General features: G+C 42.0%; 1 protein-coding gene across 3 annotated transcripts in view; it reads right to left on the reverse strand.

Annotated features, from left to right (window-relative positions):
* Positions 1-3,091: 3,091 nt before the first annotated feature.
* ME2 (malic enzyme 2) overlaps positions 3,092-23,115 on the reverse strand; it is a gene marked incomplete in the record, with an annotated part of 77,291 nt that continues 57,267 nt past the window's right edge. For all 3 annotated transcript variants that reach the window (XM_070050174.1, XM_070050175.1, XM_070050176.1), the window contains 4 exon segments: positions 3,092-9,214; positions 11,221-11,319; positions 12,587-12,657; positions 20,085-20,187. In XM_070050174.1, the coding sequence (XP_069906275.1) occupies positions 9,032-9,214; positions 11,221-11,319; positions 12,587-12,657; positions 20,085-20,187 (456 nt within the window).

Genomic DNA, 23,115 nt, shown 5'->3' on the forward strand with positions numbered 1-23,115 from the left:
TAATCCTTCACCTGGTTCAAGTCCTGGCTGTTCCACTTCTAATCCAGCTCTCGTCTATGGCCTGGGAAAGCAGTAGAAGATGGCCCAAGTCCTTGGGCTCCTGCACCCACATGGGTGACCAGGAAGAAATTCCTGGCTCCTGGCTTTGGATGGGCTCAGCTCCTGCAGCTGGCGCCATTTGGGGAGTGAACCAGCCATTGGAAGCAATCAAGTAACAATTTGAGGCGACAAATGAGAAAGCAAAGGGGGTGGTAAGAATATGGCCAAGGAGATCACTAGCCAAAAGGTCAGTGAGGAAGAGGTAGGAAATGAGCTAAGTAGGATGGGAAGAGACAAAGGAATGAAGAAAAATGAACAGAAACGTGGGACACTGTTAGGCAAACCAGCAATGGAGTCCTGGTAGAATCAACAGAAAAGATACGCAACGGAATGATGGCTGAAAACCCAAATTTATCGAAAAGTGGTGATTTTCACACTCAGAAGTTCCACACATTCCAAACAAGATAAACACACAGAGTTCTACAAATAGACACAGCAGAGTGAAAATGCTGAAAGCCAAAGGAGAACTCTTGACCGCCCAACTAGTGGAAAACATCTCTTATAAGGAAACGAGAGAGCTGATGAGTTCACAGAGGAAATAATAAAACCAGAAGGCAGTGGATTAAAAAAAAAAAAAATCAGCTAGGAATTCTATATCCAGCAAAGCCACCTTTTGAAAAAGGCCCAAATACTGGCCGGTGCCGCGGCTCAATAGGATATTCCTCTGCCTGCAGCACCGGCACACCAGGTTCGAGTCCCGGTCGGGGCTCTCTGCTGTGCCCGGGAGTGCAGTGGAGGATGGCCCAAGTGCTTGGGCCCTGCACCCGCATGGGAGACCAGGAGAAGCACCTGGCTCCTGGCTTCGGATCAGCGCGATGCGACCGCCGCGGCGGCGGCCATTGGAGGGTGAGCCAACAGCAAAGGAAGACCTTTCTCTCTGTCTCTCTCACTGTCCACTCTGCCTGTCAAGAAAAAGAAAAAGGCAAAATACTTTCCCATAAAGACCAAAAATGGAGATAATTTGTTGCTATCAGACCTACTTTACAAGAAATACTAAAAGGGGTTTGCAGTAAGGTACAGTGGGTTAAGCTGCCACCTGTGACGCTGGCATCCCATGAGAACAGTGGCTCAAGCCCTAGAAGATCTCTCCCACCTTGTCTGCTTCTCCCTCTGTTAACTCTGCCTTTCAAATAAAGAATTCTTTAAGAAAAAAAAATTAAAGGAGGTTCTTCAGTCTGAAAACAAGGGGCCCACACATGGTAATTCAAGGCCACAGTAGAAAAAGTACCAGTGGAGTTGCACTCTCTGCAGCTGAACACAAAGTTCTTTTGGGAAGGAAGTGCCAAGCAGCACCAGCTTTGACTGCACAGCCCTGAATCGGTACACAATTAGAACTCCCTCACTCCCCTCCACCGCCATCTGTCCAGTGGTCACCCAGTGACTCCATACTCCATCAGTCCTCCAAGTTTTGTGATCGCTTTTTGCTATCACAGTGTGGTCATAGACAACCTTGTGCATAAAAGGTGGTTATTTTTATTTCTGCAAGTATGAGGGGGTCTTCAAAGACTTCACGGAAAATGCGTATCATCTTTTAATTCCACTCCCCACTAGCTTTGTGAAGTTCCCCTGCATTTCAGGACCGGGGTTTTGGTGTGGTGGTTTTGCAGAGCGTCCATGGAAGTCAGATTCACTGCGGACGGTTTTGGGAAGCAGGATGATGCTAAGACTGGTCATCGCAAGAAATTTCATCTCAAGGGGGTGCAGGCTGGCATATGACTAAAACTCCTATTAGGAAAAATCAGACTCAGTACAGCCTGGATGCTGGGCTGTGGGTGTCAGGTCATTTCTGGGGTTTGGACAATGCCCGTATTTCCTTAGATTACAAAGTGGTCCTCTGCGTGCCAGGATCCATCATGGCCAGACTAATGTTCTGGGAAAGGGTTGACATTCAACAGCAGGGGCTGCTGCTTTTCACCCTCTCCAGGTGCCTGGGAAGCTGGGAGGTGGCAGAGCCTGACAGCCTCTTCTGATCTTCTCCGGGGTATGAAGCAAGGCTTTCTGGTGAGAGTGACACTCTGAGAGGCCAGCATGACAAGCGGGTTAACCTGCTGTGCCACAATGCAGGTCCTAACAGCACCAAATTCAGAAAGTGTCCAGGGGTCAGCATTACGGTGTAGCAGGTTAAGCAGCCAGCTGCGACACTGGGCATCCCTTATGGGCACTGGCTCCTCCACTTCTGACCCAGCTCCCTGCTAATGTGTGGGGAAAAGTGGCAGCAGATGGCCCAAGTCCTTGGGCTCCTGCAGCCACTTGGGAGACCCAGATGAAGCTCCCAGCTTGTGGGGAGCAACTGGGAGCAACTCGGACTAGACTAAGTTACTGGAATTAAGACTTATTCTATGCATCTGCTCTCCCACAATATGGCGCTGGGAGAGGAGGAAACAACTTCTACACAGCTGCCTCCAGTTCAACCAATAAGCAGCAGGACCTGCTCCTGATTGGAGGAGAGCAGCGTACTCGGCATGTGGGTAGCAGAGTTGGGATTGGTGGAAGAGGACTATAAAGGAGGAGAGAGACAACATGCACCAGGAACATCTATCTGAAGGAACACCCCGAGAGAGCCGGCCGGGGGTGTGCCGCTCCCCCGCTGAAGTGGGGAAAGTGGCAGGGGGAACCGCCACGGAGGTGGAAGGGATGGTAGCCAACCCGGGAAGAACCAGCAGCAAACCCGGGGAGGGCCGAGCAGACAAAAGAACAGCGCAGGGTCCTGTGTCGTTCCTCCACGAAGAGGGGGAGCGACATAATGGTGCCGTGACTCGGATATGAAGCCTAGGCAGGGTTTAGTGTCGTTCCTCCATGAAGAGGGGGAGCGACACCAGCTCCTTCCTGCCTTCGGCCTGGCCCAGCCCTGGCTGTTGTGCCTCTTGGGGGAGTGAACCAACAGATGGAAGATCTCTCTCTGTAACCCTTCCAAATAAAATAATCTTTAAAAAAAAAAAAAAAGAGTTTTCTGTGCATACCCAACTTTAAAAAACAATGTCATCAAGCATTCTTTATGCATAGGAAAATTTTACTAAGAAAATATAAGAGCACAAATCTCATATCACAAAGGAGAAAAGACAATTCACATAATTTTAGACCAACCCCCTGCAACCACCTGTTACAAGCCAATCTAGTATAATATGCTCTACACAAGGCTTTCCCTTAACTAGCATTCCCATGAGCAACTACCACAAGACCGTTCATTCCATTATGTTGTCTTAAACACAAAGACGCAAAAGGCTAAACAATGGGGCATGCTGTGTGGCTTCCATGAGTAATGAATAGTTCGGCTGTTATCAAAGCAAATAATGAAAAATATCAATTGCAAAACTATGCACTTAATTTGAATTAATTTTAAAGGTCTTTAGGCAAAGAGTAACAAAACATTGGGCAGAGCATTTTTTGTTCAATATTTAGCTAAAATAGGTCTCTTCAGAAATTCCTTAGTTCTACACATACATTGTTACTTGTTTACTGTTCTCACCTTTTAATGGAAGGAGTTGTGTAAGCATATAATACAACAGATATCTAAAATATATCTTACAATACAAATGCACATTGACACAAAATACAATATATAAGCATAACTGAAACTGATTTGTACAGAAGTGACAGCAGTTGGTGGTTCTGTGATTATTAAATCAAAAGATGTTAGAACTGGCTGATAATCTTTGCCATAATTAATCAAACTCAAAACCAAATTTTATTTTATATATCCAATACTTAAGATGCTGAAGACTAACAAATAAGATTTGTGTTGTGTTTGAATTAAACATGAAAGCAGGGGCTGATACTGTGGCGTAGCATTTGTTAAGCCATCGCCTGCAGTGCTGGCATCCCATATGGGCACCGGTTCAAGACCTGGCTGCTCCACTTCCGATCCAGCTCTCTGCTATGGCTGGGAAAGCAGTGGAAGATGGCCCAAGTCCTTGGGCCCCTGCACCCGTGTAGGAGACCTGGAAGATGCTCCTGGCTTTGGATTGGCACAGCTCCAGCCATTGCAGCCAATTGGGGAGTGAAACAGAGGAGGGAAGACCTCTTTCTATGCCTCTCCTCCTCTCTCATTGTAACTCTGGCTTTCAAATAAATAAATAAATCTTAAAAAAAAAGATAAAACAAAACAAACAAACAAAAACAAATGAACAGGAAAAGCACATTAAAAAAAACTCACACTGATCTTAAAAGAAAGGTGATCAATTTTCTCTTGAAACAACAGTTCTTGAAGACATTACTCCCTCAGTGTGGAGTCTAAACTCAGAGCCCAGCTTCGCCAAAGGAGATCTCTCTCTGGCAAGTCACTTACTCTCTCAGTGCCTGTCTTTGTAAAACAGGCAACAAAACTGAGTAACAGCAAGGATTAAATACGTAAGGTACCTGGAACACTCAGAACACCTGGCACACAGCAGGGACTGTCCAACACACTTAGCTTGTCATTAGTCACCACCCTACAAGAATACTTCAGAAATTTCATGGAAAAATGGAATTCAAAGATGTTGTAGTGTAAAAATTTTTTAAATCCATGCATCATTTTTTGTCAAATACATTTTCTACAAGTGTCTTAAAGAATCTTTGTATGCCTGAGTTTCAATTTTTTTGAATCAAAATATTTGTATTATTCCACTCTCCACAAACTTTTTGAAGTACCTTTGTATATACCAAATCTGTGGGAGACAATTCAATGATGTAAGAATAATGTTTATTAGAATATGCACTTAAACTTAGGAAAGAAGAAATACTTGTTCTAGAACATAAAAGGAAGCCCTGACAACTGAGTTTTTATATATGCATATTTTCACACCTATAAATCTCCCTTAGTCTTAAAATTAGAAAAGCATGATGAATTTAGGAAAACCTTCCAAACAGCAAAGTGGCAGATAAGCTTTCACTTGGAAAAAACATTAAATATGAAATATTTAATAGCTATATTAAAAACTTCATTTGTACGTAAAATGCTACCTACCAAAAGGTATCATGTATTCAAGTCATTTGATTCCATGGATATATTTCATGCAGCTAAACTATGAACAGCTTTCTCTTTGAGAGGCACAATTTTCCTTATCCAAGAAAGGAAAATAATTGTTTTAAAAATCTAAGCACTACTTTATCTAAGTAACTCTGACAAGCATTAAGGGAATTATGAAATAAGAGTCATGTCCTAAATAACCCACTCCAGTTTACTGAAATTTCAAACAAAGCACTGGGTTTTCTCTCTGCTTAATGAAAAAGTTTAATTCTGATTTCAGGAAAGGGGGAACTTTTCTGTAGTTGAATTATCTTGAATATTTTAAGTATGTTACCATAGATCAGCTGTAGAGGCTTCATTTTAACCCTCACAGGAACAACGCATGTATCACAAATGAGTTGAGAGCCAAAGTAGGTAAGGAACCTGGGCCATTTTCTGTAGCTGGCAGGGGCCTGCACCTCAACACAGGGCCTTGTCTTGGATGGAAATGCAGCTGTGCAGCTATTTCATCCTTCGACTGCCCTTTACATGGAATCCAGCAGGGCTCTGAGATTTATGTTAATACTCTCATGTAGTAAAGATCCTCCAAAGAGCTGATTCCATTTTGGTGAGTGAACAGAACTCTGAAGATATTTAAGAGAATGAAGAAGGCTTCCCTGAGGGGCACTGAGAAAGAGGCCTCAGCGGACTTGGAGGAAGTGGGTACTCCCCACCCTCCTCTCCCCTGCCCCTGGGCACTTTCTGTTATCTGGGAACAGCAAATTACCCTCCACACTCCTTACTGTGTTTTGCTCTTAATTCATCACCAATTCTTCTGCAAAAATTGTCAAATCCTCTTTCTCCAGAGGCTGGCAATGGACAGAAAGGAAGGACAAAGCATAGAATTAATAGCAAACAAATGCCCACTGGCAGGTGGTCTTTACGAATCAAAACAGGTTGCTAGGTTTCATCTAAGCATGCTACAAATCTGTCATTCACAATGAAACAGTATTCTAGTTTTTATTTTCAGAAACATCTAAAGTTTTATTAATTTTTGTCCTTATAAATATCTTTAAAAATGAAACTAACAAAACTGGATGAAAACAACTATGTGTGAAAACCTAATTTCAGTTGATCCTTACCATTTAAAGTGAGGGGTTTACTACATAAGCACTAATTTAAACTGCACACCACACCCAGGGCTCTGGAGCACTGCCTCTCTGGGGTGATCCTGGACCAGCAGCAGGGACACCACCTGGGAGCATGTCAGAAATTCAGACTGTCAGGCCCCGCCCACAGCCCCTGCACCACCAACTCTCCAGACGATTCCAGCAGGGCTTTAAGGCAGTGGTCATGAGGACAGGAGGGGGGATCTGAGGTATCTTCACTTTAAAGATTCACAGGGATGCTGAGGCAACCACTTGGTAATGAAGCCATCCCTGGGGCCAGCTCTGTGCGTAGCAGGTGAAGCTACCACCTGCAGTGCCAGCATCCCATATAGGAGCTGGTTCAAATTCCAGCTGCTCCACTTCAGATCCAGATCTCTGCTATGGCTTTGGAAAGAAGTGGAAGATGGCCAAATTCTTTGGGGCCCTGCACCCACACGGGAGACATAGAAGCAGCTCCTGGCTCCTGACTTTGGATCAGCGCAGCTCCAGCCATTGCGGCCAACTGCGGAATGAACCAGCGGATGGAAGACCTCTCTCTCTCCCTCTGCCTCTCCTTCTTTCTCTGCATAACTCAAATAAATAAATAAATATTTTTTTAAAAAGCCATCATTTTATTAAAAATATTTTAACCAAAAAAACTTCCCCTTTATTGTCAAAAAACCTTACCCTCATTAGTTATCCATGTTTCATACTACAGGTGGTGGCAGAGAGTAACATGTATTATTTTTCCTACTCAGTAATTACTAACAAACTCATCTACAGAATTTCTTCTTTATTAAAAAGAATGTAAGAGAGGTTCCATTGCTGTTCTTTAAAACAATTACCTTCTTGATCAGTACAAGCTCCCATAGAAGGCACAAATGTTTTAGTTTCTTTTCCAATGTGAGGCCATTAATGGCCTCCTACTCCTGTCTTTTCAATGTTAATAATTCCTGCCTGCACTCTTTGCTTAAATATTAAAATATTTAAATTTAATTTACATCCAATATTTAATAGCTAATATGCTGATTCATAAATAACAATGAAAATAGGTAGTTCTTTATGCAAAGCTAAGAAATATTAAAATTTTAATCTTAAACAGATTAAATGCCATTTAGTTTATTTTTTCCCACTAAGCAATTTAATAATTTCCATTAAAGGCTATACTAGTGATATTTAACAAGCAAGTATCTGAGTTGAGTTACTCTAATTCTGCAGATGTTTCTGTCTTCAATAAGCACTAGCAGAAAACAATACAACAATTATACTTGTAATTCTAAATTAAAACCAAAATTTTCTCAGGGGTGATCTTGTCTTGATACAGGTAACATGAAAAACAAAAATCTTCCTTTTAAAGAAGCTTGTGACCTCGCTCCTTATTTTGTGAAACAGATTTCTGACTACTCATCTGCTACACTGGTTATCCAACTGCATTTCCTACACTCCAAATGGCAATGCCATTCCACGCATCCTTAACTATAAATCACTTTCTAAATTATTACTCACGTCTTTACAGAAAGAAGGGATGAGTAAGCCCCTTTCCTCCTGCAGAGAAACAGCGATACTGTGCATGCTGATAGGTGCCTCTGAATGGCTATCATTATTTGAGAATCAGCATATTTAAAAGTTCTGTTCACTTGAAGCAATCCTGATAGGGAGGTATTACTGCAATTTGACTCTGTTTCAAAATGCTCCTGGATTTTTATAACTCTCCCATTTGTAAGCCACAGAAAATCTGGTTTCTGCCAATTATTATGAAATTTACTGGAACTAAATATGGCATTTCCTAGCCTGAACATCTATTTAATCCATCCCCACTTTGTTCCAAAGTAATTTTGATGGTTTTAAAAAAAAATTTAAGTTCACCTTCACTGGAGAGTCATCATCACTGATGATATTAAGGAATGTATCACAGGAACACTGCCAGTCACTCAAGTCACAGAGCGCTGCTGGGGGGGGGGGGGGGGAGGACAGCGCCCTGCTGACACTCACAGAGCGCTGCTGCGGGGGGACAGCGCCCTGCTGACACTCAGCTCGCTTAGGCCTGAAACACGACTCGCTTATTTTTTAAAAGCCATATCAGGTTAGTCATTATGACAGGCATACTAAAATCAACTAGAAGTAAAGAAAACGAAAATACGTTTTTCCTAATAAGCAAACCTAAATTTCTAGCTGGGCAACAAGGCAGCATAACTGAAACAACTAAACTTATTATTTTTATTAAATAAAAGTGATTTTTATATACTGTTGAAAATTACTTTTGTTGAAAGGCAGCAACAGTTATTGATACTTTCTTATAATGGTATACAGTTAAGCCTTGATTTGGTTCCAGAAAATAAATAGGGTGAATTTTTCATCTTTCCCTATATCTGTCTACCACAAAGGAATTTCAGAGCATGAATGTAAAATGAAGCAGATACAAAAAAACAATTTTAGATACTAACAGTTCTTCCTTGGAATGTGGTTTCTTTTCAAAATTCTGTGTTCCGATGTACAGAGGCAAATTTCCATTACAGAAGCCCTAAAAGAACTGGGTGAGAGACGATTATTACCTGCAATAGTAAATGCACTGGCAAGCATGAAGAAGAGTGCAAGTGAAGATGTTCACAGATATATCTGTAACAGCTCTTGGGTGTGCCATGGGCTACAAATTAGAATTAATGTAGGGTACTGGTGGGCATTAACAATACAGTCAACACATCCACTCCCCAACAGATGGGCAACCCAATGGGAAAAACAGAAGTCACGCAAAGGGGTGGGGGTGAGGGAGAATGAAACACAGAGAACACCGTAAGTCTGAGAACACTGCAGCTTTCTGCTTGGACAGAAGGGCTCTCTGACGCACGGGAGTATTTATGCATCAGTGGGAGGGCTCCGATTCTGTTATCTGGGGAGGCCGGGACGCAGATTCTGGCCATTCATACACATCCGGGAGCAGGGAATCGTATTCACTTCGCCATATCCTTTCTTTAATATACTGGGCCTTGTCTTCAGGTTCTGGGTATCGGAATGCCATTTTATTAGCATACAGGTATTCTGTAATCTGAAAAATAATTAAGATTATTGTGTAGGCACCAAATACACCTATTAGAGAAAGTACTATTATAACATAAGGAATTGAGTGTAGAAGAAAGGCATTTTTATTAAAAATAAAGATACTATTTGACATACTTGTAAACTATGCAAAGTTTAAAAGATGAAATAAAAATCAACTGTAACCTCATGAAAAATTTGACATGTTCTAGTCAACAGAATTATTAGCAGTTCCCTAATATTTCAGTCTAACAAACAAATTTAAGTTCTACTGCATCATCTCCCCCTCCTCCTCTCTCTCCCTCTCTCCCCCCTCCCCCTCTGTCCTTCTCTCCCTCCCCCTCTCTCCCCCCCTCCCCCTCTGTCCTTCTCTCCCTCTCCCTCTCCCCCTCCCTCCCTCTCCCTCTCTCCCTCTCTCCTTCCCTCTCCCTCTCTCCCTCTCCCTCCCTCTCTCCCTCTATCTCTCTCTCTCCCTCCCCTCCGCCCCTCTTGCACTCTCTCTCCCTCCCCCTCTCCCTCTCTCTCCCTCCCTCCCTTTCTCCCTCCCTCCCCCTTGGGGCAAACATGAAGCCCTGCCTACTCCCCTGCCCTATTTTCCCCTTTGCTCTTAGAAAGCAACACCTTTTGCTACCAGGTAATGTGGTTTCATGCAAAGTTGCAAGTTTGTTTTTTAATACAAAAAAGTGACAGAAAACATTTGTTCAACAGTGTAGAACAGACAAGAAAATACTGAATGAACATAATGGGAAATATAAAGTACCAAATATCAATGGACATTATGCACACTTTAATAACTAAAACACAAGGGCATGCATTTAGCCTAGTGGTTAAGACACCTGTTTCCCACATCTGAATGCATGGGTTTTATTCCCTGCTCCTGCTTCTGATTCCAGCTTCCTGCCATTGCAGAGCCTGGAAGGCTGCTATGGTGGCTCAAGTAATGAGGTTCTTCCTCCATTGGAGGGTATCTGAATTGAGTTCTGGGTTTCTGGCTTAAGAAGTGAACAATAGACAGGAGAGAAGAAAGATGAGAAACAATTTTTGCCTATTAAATGTAGAGGATTTAAAAAAGAATTTTTAAGTTATGGCAAAAGTGTGGGAAAAGACATACCCATAACTGGTATTATGGAATTCAGTACATTTTTCTAAGAGATGTTGGGCAATATGTTTCAAAAGCCTTAAGCACATTAACACCTTTTGCTTTTATGACTGGAACATAAGGAAAAACCATCACAAATACACATAAAGATTATCTGTGAGGATGTTCACTATGGTGTTATTTCTAATAAGAAACTAAAAAACACTTAGATGTCCAAAAATAGAAAAATGGCTAAATCAGGCTGTACTAACAAAGGGAATATCATGCATGAGAATAATGATTCACATAGAAAAAGTTTATAATACTTTTAAGTGGAAAAAAGTACAGTGAGAAATCAGTTATAAGAACAGGCTAGGGCTGGCGCTGTGGCATGGCGGGTAAAGCCACCACCTATGGTGCTGACATCCCATATGGGTGCCATTCAAGACCCGGCTGCTCCACTTCCAATCCAGCTCTCTTCTATGGGCCTGGGAAAGCAGTAGAAGATGGCCCAATTCCTTGGGCCCCTGCATAGCATGGGAGACCTGGAAGAAGCTCCTGGTTCCTAGTTTCAGATTGGCGCAGCTCCAGCCATTGCAGCCATCTGTGGAGTGAACCAGTGGGTGAAAGATCTCTCTCTCTTACTGCCTCTGCCTCTCTGTAACTCTGCCTTTCAAATAATAAATAGATCTTAAAAAAAAAAAGTCAAAGTTGATGTGTGTGTGTGTGTGTGTGTGTGTGTGTATGCTTACAAAGAAGATTTTTGGCAACAAAAGCCAAAATAATAATGTGTGTTATATTCTCATAGGAAGAACATGGATCACTGAAAATTTCTTCTTTGCATACTTCCAAATGTTTCAAAACTATCTAGTTGATTTGTATTACTTGCATAAGGAAATGTCATTAAACTTTATGTAAAGTGGTAGATTACTACTTACTTTAATAGCAATGTTAACAGAAACTTCCTGAATATTGGCAAGGGGTGGGTAAAGTCTCCCTTGAGCTAGCTCTTCATCCGTCAATTGACTTGTCAGTGCCTGAAGAAAAAAATGGCATTTAACAATTATTTATTTAAATAACAGAGAAAGGGACATAGTAAAATGGAGAAAGCATTAGAAAAACAGAATACACATTTCTTCCTTCTTACAAGAATACACTAAGCCACTGCAGAAATTAAAACTACTTACCACTAAATAATAAATGACCAGACTTAGATTTTATAATATAGTCCACTTAATACATACAAGGCTTGACTTAATTACTACAACTACGGTGAAAATAGACATTAGTATCTGTATTAACATGAGTTCTTCAGAACTGATATCTCAGAGTCTGCCAGCATTCCAAATAAGACCAGCACCTGTCCATTAAAAACAGGCAAAGAGCTGCATTTTATCTCTGCTGCTACAATGTTATATTCCGATATATATGATACAAGTATAGTCTAAGCACTATGAAGGGATTCAAAGCTTCCAATCAAATATTTAAAGTTATGATTTAAAGAGATTAATTTCATAAGGATAGATAGGCAAATCAAAAAAGTAATGTATGGGTAGCTTTCTTTTCATTAGTAAGGTAGATTTAACTCATTCTCTCTCTGCTTTTAATCTTTTATTTATTTATTTATTTATTTTTTGACAGGCAGAGTGGACAGCTCTGCCTATCACATAAATAAAAGCTTAAAAAATATCAAATAGCTTTCCTCAATTTAGTTTTTATACTTTTCAAAATTACAAGTGCATAAAATCCATCGATGCTTAATACAGAAAACATGTTTCCAGCCCACCTCTAGCCTCTACTTCTTGCTCTAGGAAAGGAACTGTTTTTAATTCTATTAACTGGCTTTAATATTTATCTCATTTAACTCATTCTCTCTCTGCTTTTAATCTTTTTTTTTTTTTTTTTTTTTTTGACAGGCAGAGTGGACAGTGAGAGAGAGAGACGGAGAGAAAGGTCTTCCTTTGCCGTTGGTTCACCCTCCAATGGCCGCCACGGCCGGCGCACTGCGCTGATCCGATGGTAGGAGCCAGGTACTTCTCCTGGTCTCCCATGGGGTGCAGGGCCCAAGCACTCGGGCCATCCTCCACTGCACTCCCGGGCCACAGCAGAGAGCTGGCCTGGAAGAGGGGCAACCGGGACAGAATCCGGTGCCCCGACCGGGACTAGAACCCGCTGTGCCGGCGCCGCAAAGCGGAGGATTAGCCTAGTGAGCCGCGGCACTGGCCTGCTTTTAATCTTTAGATCCATTCATCTTTAGAGTAATTCGTCCCTTATAAAATAAATGAGAATATTTATAACATTTACCTTTGCAGCTTCTAGGAAAATACTGTCACTGATATGACGGGTGTGACAGAGAATAACCGCTAAAGCCACACCTAGAACAGATTTTAAACAGTTTATTTAGTAAAGTCACTTTCCAAATGAAAGGAGTCAAATCCCTGTATTGAAGCAAATAAATGGTAAGCAACCCCCATCCCAAACAGCTCCCCAAAGGAAAATTGAAGTCCAAGTTAAAATCAAGTCAGAGACCCATGTTAACCATTACAATTCTTATTCACTAAAGAGATAATTTTAGAAATACCAAATAGGGGCAGGCACTGTGTAAAGCCGCCGTCAGCAGTGCCGGCATCCCGTATGAGAGCTGGTTAGAGCCGGTGCCTTCACTTCCAATCCAGCTCTCTGCTATGACCTGGGAGAGCAGTGGGAGATGGCCCAAGTCCTTGGGACCTTGCACCTGCATGGGAGACCTGGAAGAAGCTGCTGGCTCCTGGCTTCAGATTGGCTCAGCTCCGGCCATTGGGGCCAACTGGGGAGTGAGCCAGCAGATGAAAGACCTCTCTCTCTCTTTCTCTCTGCCTATAAAATAAATAAAAGCTTAAAAAATATCAAATAGCTTTCCTCAATTTAGCTTTTTTTTTTTTTTTTTTTTTTTTTTTGACAGGCAGAGTGGACAGTGAGAGAGAGAGACAGAGAGAAAGGTCTTCCTTTTGCCGCTGGTTCACCCTCCAATGGCCGCCGCTGCAGCCGGCGCACCGCGCTGATCCTGGCAGGAGCCAGGAGCCAGGTGCTTTTCCTGGTCTCCCATGGGGTGCAGGGCCCAAGCACCTGGGCCATCCTCCACTGCACTCCCTGGCCATAGCAGAGAGCTGGCCTGGAAGAGGGGCAACCGGGACAGAATCCGGCGCCCCAACCGGGACTAGAACCCGGTGTGCCGGCGCCGCAAGGTGGAGGATTAGCCTATTGAGCCACGGCGCCGGCTCAATTTAGCTTTTATACTTTTCAAAATTACAAGTGCATAAAATCCATCGATGCTTAATACAGAAAAACATGTTTCCAGCCCACCTCTAGCCTCTACTTCTTGCTCTAGGAAAGCAACTGCTTTTAATTCTATTAACTGGCTTTAATATTTATCTCTTACTTTTAAATAACCTGCTTATATTTCTTCTGGTTTTTGAGTTTTAGACGTCATGGACACTTTCCTGTAGAAAATAATCACTTAGCTCTCTTTCTTTTTTTAAGGACTTGGGCCATGGTCCACTGCTTTCACAGGTGTCCCAAATGGTGTCTTAACCACTGCATCAGAAAACCGTCTCTGCTGTAGATTTCAACTGTTTCTCTGTTTTTCAAAATCACATGGCATTAGTGTTATGCTCTGCATACATAAATAACCTCCATTTTGTTTCATCTATATTCTGACAAATTTTTGTTCTTAATTCCTTTCTCCATCTCTAAACTTGTATCTGGGATTATCTCTTTTGCCTGAGGAACAAAATACCCCTTCCTTTCGTATAGGTCTGCAGGCGATGAATCCCATTTCTTGCTTTTCTGAGAATGTCTTCGTGCTGCCTAATCCCTGGAAGATATTTTCACTGTACACTGAATTCTGGGTTGGCAAGCATCTCCTACGAGCAGCATAAGCAGATCACTGCTCTTGGCATCAGTGTTGTTGCAGTGACAGCTGAAGTCTAACAGGTGCTTCTTTAAAGCAAATCTTTTTGTTTTGGCCACTTTAATATCCTTCTCTTGCTGGGACTTACTGAACCCTCACAATGGTGCTTCTAAATGTAAATTTCTTTATGCTTATCCTGTCTGGGTTTCTGTGTTCCTCAATGCTGACTGTCATTTATCAGTTCAAAGAAATTCTTAGTCATGAGGCCTGTAAACGTTGTCTATGCTCACTCTCACTCTCATTTTCTTCTAGAATTTCAATGATATATTTACTGATTAATGGCATACTCATACCAATTTGTATTTTGCTTCCTATTTCTGTGCTTCATCCTGTATTTTTGTGAGGTTTCTTGCAACTGATTAATTTTCTTTGGTTTAATTTGCTGTAAATCTCTTTCATTCAGTATTTTATTTAGATTCTTGTACTTGAAAATTCTACTGGCACCTGGCTGATGCTTTCAATTTTGGCTTTTATCTATAAATATAATAACGATATTATTTCACTGTATTTGCCTTATATCTAGAGTTTCAGTGTATCTGTCTTGTTATTTCTGCTGTCTTGTACTGTCACATGGCTTGTATTTGAAAATTTATTTATCTATTTTTGACAGGCAGAGTTAGACAGTGAGAGAGAGAGACAGAGAGAAAGGTCTTCCTTCCGTTGGTTCACTCCCCAAATGGCCGCTATGACCAGTGCACCGCGCCTATCTGAAGCCAGGAGCCAGGCACTTCCTCCTGGTCTCCTATGCGGGTGCAGGGCCCAAGCACTTGGGCCATCCTCCACTGCCTTCCCGGGCCACAGCAGAGAGCTGGACTGGAAGAGGAGCAACTGGGACAGAATCTGGTGCCCCAACCAGGACTAGAACCCAGGGTACCGGCGCCGCAGGCGGAGGATTAGCCTAGTGAGCCACGGCGCCAGCCTGAAAATTTTCTTAAAGTAGTTTGAGGGTTGGAGAGTGTTATCTTCTTTCAGAGAAGAGTTCTGTTTGTTCTGTTGGGCACTTGTGGGAACTGACAGTCCAGAAGAAAGGCTTGAGATTTTCTAGATCACCCACTGCTGCTGCAAACAATTCATTTCAAGGGCTTCAGCCCAGAGTGGGTGGCCATTTACTACAATCTTTGACAAGGTGCCAACCTTGTCCCTCCTTCAAGAAAAGACCAATTTTACTTTTTGGCCACTTTCTCCAGATCCTTAAGTGCTTTTAGTGCAAACCTGGCATTGAATGCGGGCCTGCCTCTTGGGAGGTCTAGCCCTCTGCCTATCTTGACCTGGAATCCTCCAATATTTCAACTGAGTCAATACCTTTTGATCCTTTAAAGTTTTATTTTTTAAATTATTTCATCCAGTTGTTACAGTTGCTGAACTACATAATTTAAACATTATCAAAGCCTTAGGTTTTTTTTTGTTTTTGTTTTTGTTTTTTACAGGCAGAGTGGACAGTGAGAGAGAGACACAGAGAGAAAGGTCTTCCTTTGCCGTTGGTTCACCCTCCAATGGCCGCCACGGCCGGCGCAACACGCAGATCCAAAGGCAGAAGCCAGGTACTTCTCCTGGTCTCCCATGGGGTGCAGGGCCCAAGCACCTGGGCCATCCTCCACTGCACTCCCTGGCCACAGCAGAGAGCTGGCCTGGAAGAGGGGCAACCGGGACAGAATCCGGTGCCCCGACCGGAATTAGAACCCGGTGTGCTGGCACCGCAAGGCGGAGGATTAGCCTAGTGAGCCGCGGCGCTGGCCTAGGTCATTATTTTTTTAAAAGATTTATTTGAAAGGCAGAATTACAGAGAGGCAGAGGCAGAGAGAAGTCTTCCACCTGCTGGTTCACTTCCCAGATGGCCACAATGGCAGGAGCTGGGTCGATCTGAAGCCAGGAGCCAGGAGCTTCTTCCAGGTCTCCGCAGAAGGGAGAGGGGCCCAAACACCTGGGTCATCTTCTACTGCTTTTCCAGGCCAGAACAGAGAGCTGGATTGGAAGTGGAGCAGCTGGGCCTCAAACTGGCTCCTGTATGGGAAGCTGGCACTGCAAGTGGCAGCTTTACCTGCTACGCCATGGAGCTGGCCCAGCTAGGTCATTTTTTATGTCTACATCTATAGTGCAAATAATTTTTATTAATGAGGTTAGGATTTTAAAGTGTTTTGCAAAAGCAATCAACTGCCAGATTCCTTAACAGTCAAATATAAAAAATGGCTTTATTAACATCAGCAACATAGTATTTTCTTCCATGTTCTCATGCCATAAAAATATTATCAGATGAAAAAGACAGATTTTGAACCATGTCAAGTTCTAAAAAGAGATTACTGACGATGAGAGTTTCTATTACAGATACTGGGTGTCAATAGACAACCATAGGGGACGGCACTGTGGCATAGTAGGTAAAGCTGCTTCTTATAGTGCCAGCATCCCATGTGGGCACCGGTTAGAGTCCCAGCTGCTCCACTTCTGATCCAGCTCTCTGCTATGGCCTGGGAAAGCAGCAGAGGATGGCCCAAGTATTTGGGCCCCTGCACCCACATGGGAGACCTGAAAGAGGCTCCTGGCTTTGGATAGGCGCAGCTCCGGCTGCTGTGGCCAACTGAGGAGTGAACCAAAATATTTTTTTTTTTTAAATCTTTTTAAAAAAAAGTAGAAACGGAAATTACTGGCAAGAAATCAGAACTGCATTAAAATGCAGCTTGAGATGCCCGCATTCCTTATCCTAGTGCCTGGTTCAAGTGCTGGCTCCTCCACTTCTGATCCAGCTTCCTGCTAGTGCTCATCCTGGGAGGCAGCACTCCTGTGGAAGACCTGGACTGAGTGCCTGGCACCTGCTGTCAACTTCACCCAGCTCTGGCTGCTGCAGGCATTTTGGGAGCAAACCAGTAAATGAAGATCATTCTTTGTCCTCTGCCTTTCAAATAAGTGGGATAAATAAATAAAATAATAAATAATTTAAAAAGCTATCAGTTAAAAAGAGGAGATATTCATTATATTAGATATGTGAAAGATTTGAATATCAAAAATTTAGTAATATAGACTTGTATACTCTAGAATATCAAATCACACACTTGTTTAGAACATTTACAAAATCATGATTTTGAATATTTGAACTCAATCTATAAGCAAAGCATGGAAAACAACGAAACACATCATAAATGTAAAAAGAAAACAAGAATTCTCCATAATATAGAAAACATTAACTAGGCAAAATAGAGGGTAGAATAAAAAGAGATAATAAAGCTAAACCAGATGATTTTTTTCATTCTTTACAGTGGTAAGCTAATAAACACTCTTAGGTTGCTACTGAAAGTTCTCGAAACTTTCACCTCAAGATAAAAGTATTGGGGCCAGTGCTGTGGTGTACTAGGTTAAGCCTCCACCTGCAGCACCAGCATCCTCTATGGGCACCAGTTTGAGTCCTGGCTGCTCCACTTCTGATCCAGCTCCCTGCTGATGGCCTGGGAAAGCAGCGCAAGATGGCCCAAGTGCTTGGGCTTCTGCAAGTGGGAGACCCAAAGCTCCTGGTTCCTGGCTTTGGATTGGCCCAGCTCCAGCCGTTGCAGCCATCTGGTAAGTGGACCACTATGGCATCAGAAGGTAATGTGTATACTATATATTTCACAGTGGGCAGCGTATACAGTAACGTTGGAAGAGTTAAGATAAAGAGAGATAAGCTGTCATGATGGTAACCACCGGAAACAGAAAGGGAGAGCCATCACATCTGAAAAGTAGGATTAGGAGGCTCAAGGAGAGATCCAGAGAGCTAAATAACTATACCACCTGTTCAGTACTTTTATGACATGTAAATGAAGATACTTCAAAATGTTTGTGGGGGTCAGAGCTGTGGTGTAGTGGGTTAAGCCTCTGCCTGTGGCGCCAGCATCCCATATGGGTGTCAGTTTTGAGTCCCAGCTGCTCTTCTTCCACTTTAGTTCTCTGCTATGGCCTGGGAAAGCAGAAGATTGTCCAAGTGCTTAGGCCCCTGCAACTGCATGGGAGACCTGGAAGAAGCTCCGGGCTCCTGGCTTCAGACTGGCTCAGCCCTGGTCATTGGGGCCATTTGGGGAGTGAACCAGCATATGGAAGACCTCTTTCTTTCTGTCTGTAATTCTACCTTTAAAATAAATAAATAAAATCTTTAAAAAAACATTTGTGTAAAATGGGCTAGCGTTATGGCACAGTGGGTTGAACTGTTGCCTGTGATACTGGCATCCTATATCAGAGAGCTGGCTTGAGTCCCAGCTGCTCCATTTCCAATCCAGCTTCCTGCTAATTCACCTGGGAAGGCAGTGGATGATGGTTTCAAGAAATGGGGATGCTATCACCCATGTGGGAGATCTGGATGGAGTTCTTGGCTCCTGGCTTCAGCTTGGCCTAGCCCGGGTCATTGCGGCCACTTGGGGGAGTGAACCAGCAGATGGAAGGTTTCCCATACCCCCCGTAACTACCTTTCAAATAAATAAATAAAAAAATTTTAAGTTTGTGTAAGTGGAATTAAAATATGCTCATTTTAGTGAAAAAGTTGTTAAAGATTTTTTATTTGAGATTTATTTATTTGAAAGTCAGAGTTATAGAAAGAGAGGGAGAGACAGAGACAGAGGGCCTCCATCTGCTGGTTAACTTCCCGGATGGCTGCAGAGGGCTGGGCCAAGCTGAAGCCGGGAGCCAGGAGCCCCATCTGGTCTCTCATGTGGATAACAGGGCCCAAACACCCATGCCATCCTCCCCTGTTCTTCCTAGCCCACCAGCAGAGCACTGGATCAGAAGCGAAGCAGCTGGGATGAAAACCGGTGCCCACATCGGATGACAAATGTTACAGGTGGCGGCTTTACCCACCGTGCCACAACGCCAGCCAATATTTTGAAGCCCATGCATAGTTTTTTTTTAAAGATTTATTTTTTTATCTGAAAGTCAGAGTTACACAGCGAGAGGGGAGAGAGACAGTGAATCTCCCATCAGTATGGAATGCCAGTGTCACAGGTGGTGCCTTTACCCGCTATGCTACAGTGCTGGCTCCAAGTATTTTCATAACACAAGTTTTCCATGAACTTGTTGAAGATTTCCTTGGACTATATCATTTGTGTAATAAAATAATTTAATTAACAATATGAATAAGGTTATCAGGGAATACAGAGCACTTTGGATTTCCTTATTCCTTGAGTTTTTCCACATGTACATTCAAAACAAACTTTTAAAAATACTGTTTCTCGGAGTGTCAATTTGTAAAGTCAACAACAGGAGTCACTGTGCACTTACTCCTCAGGTAGGATCTCTGTCCTTAACGTGCTGTACACTGAGGCTTAATGCTATAACGAGTACTCAAACAGTATATTTCACTTTGTGTTTCTATGGGGGTGCAAACTGTTGAAATCTTTACTTAATGTACACTAAACTGATCTTCTGTTAAAAAAAAAAAAAAAAAAAAAAAAAAGAAACTATCAATTCCCAACTTGACTCTCACTGGGATTAAACATGACAATAGGTCTGATCTGATTTCATCATCATTTAAAAAAAAATCATCTATTATTTTTCACTTTATGTTTCTGTGTGGGAACAAACTGTTGAAATCCTTACTTAAGGTATAATAAGCTGATCTTCTGTATACTAAGATAATCGAAAATGAATCTTGATGTGAATGGAAGGGGAGAGGGAGTGGGAAAGGGGAGGGTGGTGGGTGGGAGGGACGGTATGGGGGGGAAAGCCATTGTAACCCATGAGACGTACTTTGGAAATTTATATTCATTAAATAAAAGATAAAAAAAAAAAAAAAAAAAAAAAATACTGTTTCTCATTTCCATCTCAAACTCCGAAGAATTCTATAAGATATTTTTATGTAATTAACAATTTTTCTATAACATAAATAATGGTAGCATTTACCTGGAAAAATATACACATTGTTTCCTTGACCGGGGGTAAAGACGCGCCCGTCTTCCAGTTTCACTGGCCCAAATGGACTGCCACTGGCAAACAAACACCGTCCCTGTTAACGAAAAGGAATAAGCTCAATTTTGTTGCTTAATGTGGATGAGCAAATTGAGGGGAATTCATACAAAATTAAATCCTATAGCAAAGCATGTTGATATATTACCTGGAAACAAGGGAATAATTTACTGCATAGCATAACCCTATCATTAAAATCCTTTCACTGGGGCCAGTGCTATGGTGTAACCAGTAAAGTCACCACCTGCAGTGCCAGCACAACATGTGGACGCCAGTTCGAGTCCCAGCTGCTCCACTTCCTATCCAGCTCCCTGCTAATGTGCCTGCGAAAACAGTGGAAGATGGCCCAGGTCCTTGGGCCCCTGCACCCACATAGGAGAACCAGAGGAAGCCCCAGGCTCCTGGCTTCAGATCAGCCCAGGTTCGGACATTGGGAAGTGAACCAGCAGATGGAATACCTTTCTCTCTTTCTGCCTCTGCCTCTTTGTAACTCTGCCTTTCAAATAAATAGAAAATCTTAAAAAGAAAATCCTTTTATTAGAATGAGGCTCATTTTATACGCAGTATATACATGTTCACATACAATTCAAAAATGTCCATTTATAAATTTTAAGAACAATTTCATTGCTTTTAAAACGCTTTTAAATGTAGATAGCCAATAAATACCATTGCACATAATGTACTAAGCACATGTGAATGAAGGGGGAAATATCAAAATTCACTGACTGTAATCTGTTGCTACTAGCTTCCTAGCGGATGCTTTGTATTTGTTAATTCAGTTAATTCAGCCCTCATAAAAACACCAGGAGGTTCTTATCATCTCCATTCCATTAACTTTGTCTTAAAAAAAAAAAGCCTAGAAAATTAGAGCTTTGATATTTTCAAGTACTTTGTGAAAACATCACACACTGAGGTGGGCGTTTGGCCTAGTGGCTAAGACTCCAGTTGAGACACTGTGTCCCACATTAAGAGTGCCTGGGCTTGATTCCCAGCTCCAAATCCCAACTCCACTTTCCTGCCAACACAGACCCTGGAAGGTAGCAGGTGATGGTTCAATAGCTGAGTCTCTGTCACCCATGTGGTAGACTTGGATTGAGCTCTGGTACCTGGCCCTCAGCCCAGCCCAAGTCATTGCAAGAATCTGGAGACTAAATTAGAGGATGGGAACACTTTCCTTCTGCTGAGAGAAGGAGAGCGAGCAAGAATGTGTGAGAGAGCTACACATCAAAATTACAGAACTAAAACCTGTACCCAGAGTTTTTTCTAACTCCAATGCCCATGGTCTTTCTATTAGCTTTAATATCCCTTAGTGGACAGTTTGTAAAACCAACGTATAGTATAACCACACTGTCATTCCAGGAAAGAGGCATGTTGCCTTGTTAAAGAAAACTAAGTCTCCTAATTTGCTGTGTCCATCCTATTTTAGTACTAAGCTCCATAAGAGCATATAACAAATGTTAATGGCACATTCAGTGTCTCTAAAAGAGATGCACATGCAAGTGAAATGTATCAGAAAGATAACTTATAAAACAAAATCCTTTACTGTCGTCCTTTCCCCACAAAAGACAGAGCAAACAGAAAATGATACAGCTCTCCGGTCATTTGCAACAAAATGGAGGAATCTGGAAAACATGCTGAGTGAAATAAGCCAGTCCCAAAGGGACAAATATCATATGTTCTCCCTGATCAGTGACAACTAACTGAGCACCTAAAAGGAAACCTGTTGAAGTGAAATGGACACTATGAGAAACAATGTCTAATCAGCCCTTGTCCTGACTGTCGAGTAATAACTTACTATTTTATTCCTTTTAGTATTTTTTGTTCTACTTAATACTATTGATTGAACTCTATAATTAACACACAATTCTTCTTAGTCATTTAAATTTAAATGAAAAGTGATCCCTATTAAATATAAGAGTGGGAATAAGAAAGGGAAGATATGTACAGTTCGGCACATGCTCACTTGGACTTACCCCTAATGGTAGAGCTAGAAATGTGCCAGGGGATTTCAATTCAATCCCATCAAGATGGCATGTACCAATGCCATCTTACTTGTTAAAGTGATCATTTTAAGTTCATAATTGATAAAAAAGATAGGATTAAGTGTCAAAGGGATTACATAAATAAGACCAGTGTCTGCAAATAATAATTGATAGAATTAAAAAGGAGAGAATGATGCTTCATGGGAAGCAGGACACGCAGCAGACTCATAGAATGGCAAATGCCCTAAACAGTACTATGGCCTCAGAATCATCCCTTAAGGCATTCAGATCTGTCTAAAAAGCCCTTGAGAGTTTCACAGGCATGGAAAGCCAAGACACTGTGGCAAAACAAAAACAAAAACAAAAACAAACAAACAAACCTAAATGAAAGATCTCTATGAGTGGGATTCCAGTGGGAAGAACGGGCCATTAAAGAAGGAAGGTCCTTCCTCTGAAGGGAGGAGAAAACTTCCACTTTGACTATGGCCTTGTCTAAGTAAGATCAGAGCTGGTGAACTCAAGAGGCTTCCATAGCCTGGGCATCTCATGACAAGAGTCTCAGGTGATTACTGACATCATCCATAAGAATGTCAATTGTTAAATCAACAACGGGAGTCACTGCACCTGCCCTCCATGTAGGACCTCTTTCCTTAATGTGTTGTACTACTCAAATTAATGGTAAAACCACTACCCAAACAGTACTCTATACTTTGTGTGTCTTTGTGGGTACAGTCTGTTGAAATCTTTACTTAGTATTTACTAAGTTGATCTTCTGTATATAGAGATAATTGAAAATTAATCATGATGAAGAATGGGATGGGAGAGGGAGTGGGAGATGGGATGGTTGCAGGTGGGTGGGAGGTTATGGGGGGAAAAGCTGCTATAATTCAAAAGTTATACTTTGGAAATTTATATTTATTGAATAAAAGTTTAAAAAAAGAGAAAATGATACTGCTCAGAGTTATCTTATCTTCGAATACTTAACA

Source organism: Oryctolagus cuniculus, chromosome 10, assembly GCF_964237555.1.
Source record: "Oryctolagus cuniculus chromosome 10, mOryCun1.1, whole genome shotgun sequence".
NCBI classification, from domain to species: Eukaryota; Metazoa; Chordata; class Mammalia; order Lagomorpha; family Leporidae; genus Oryctolagus; species Oryctolagus cuniculus.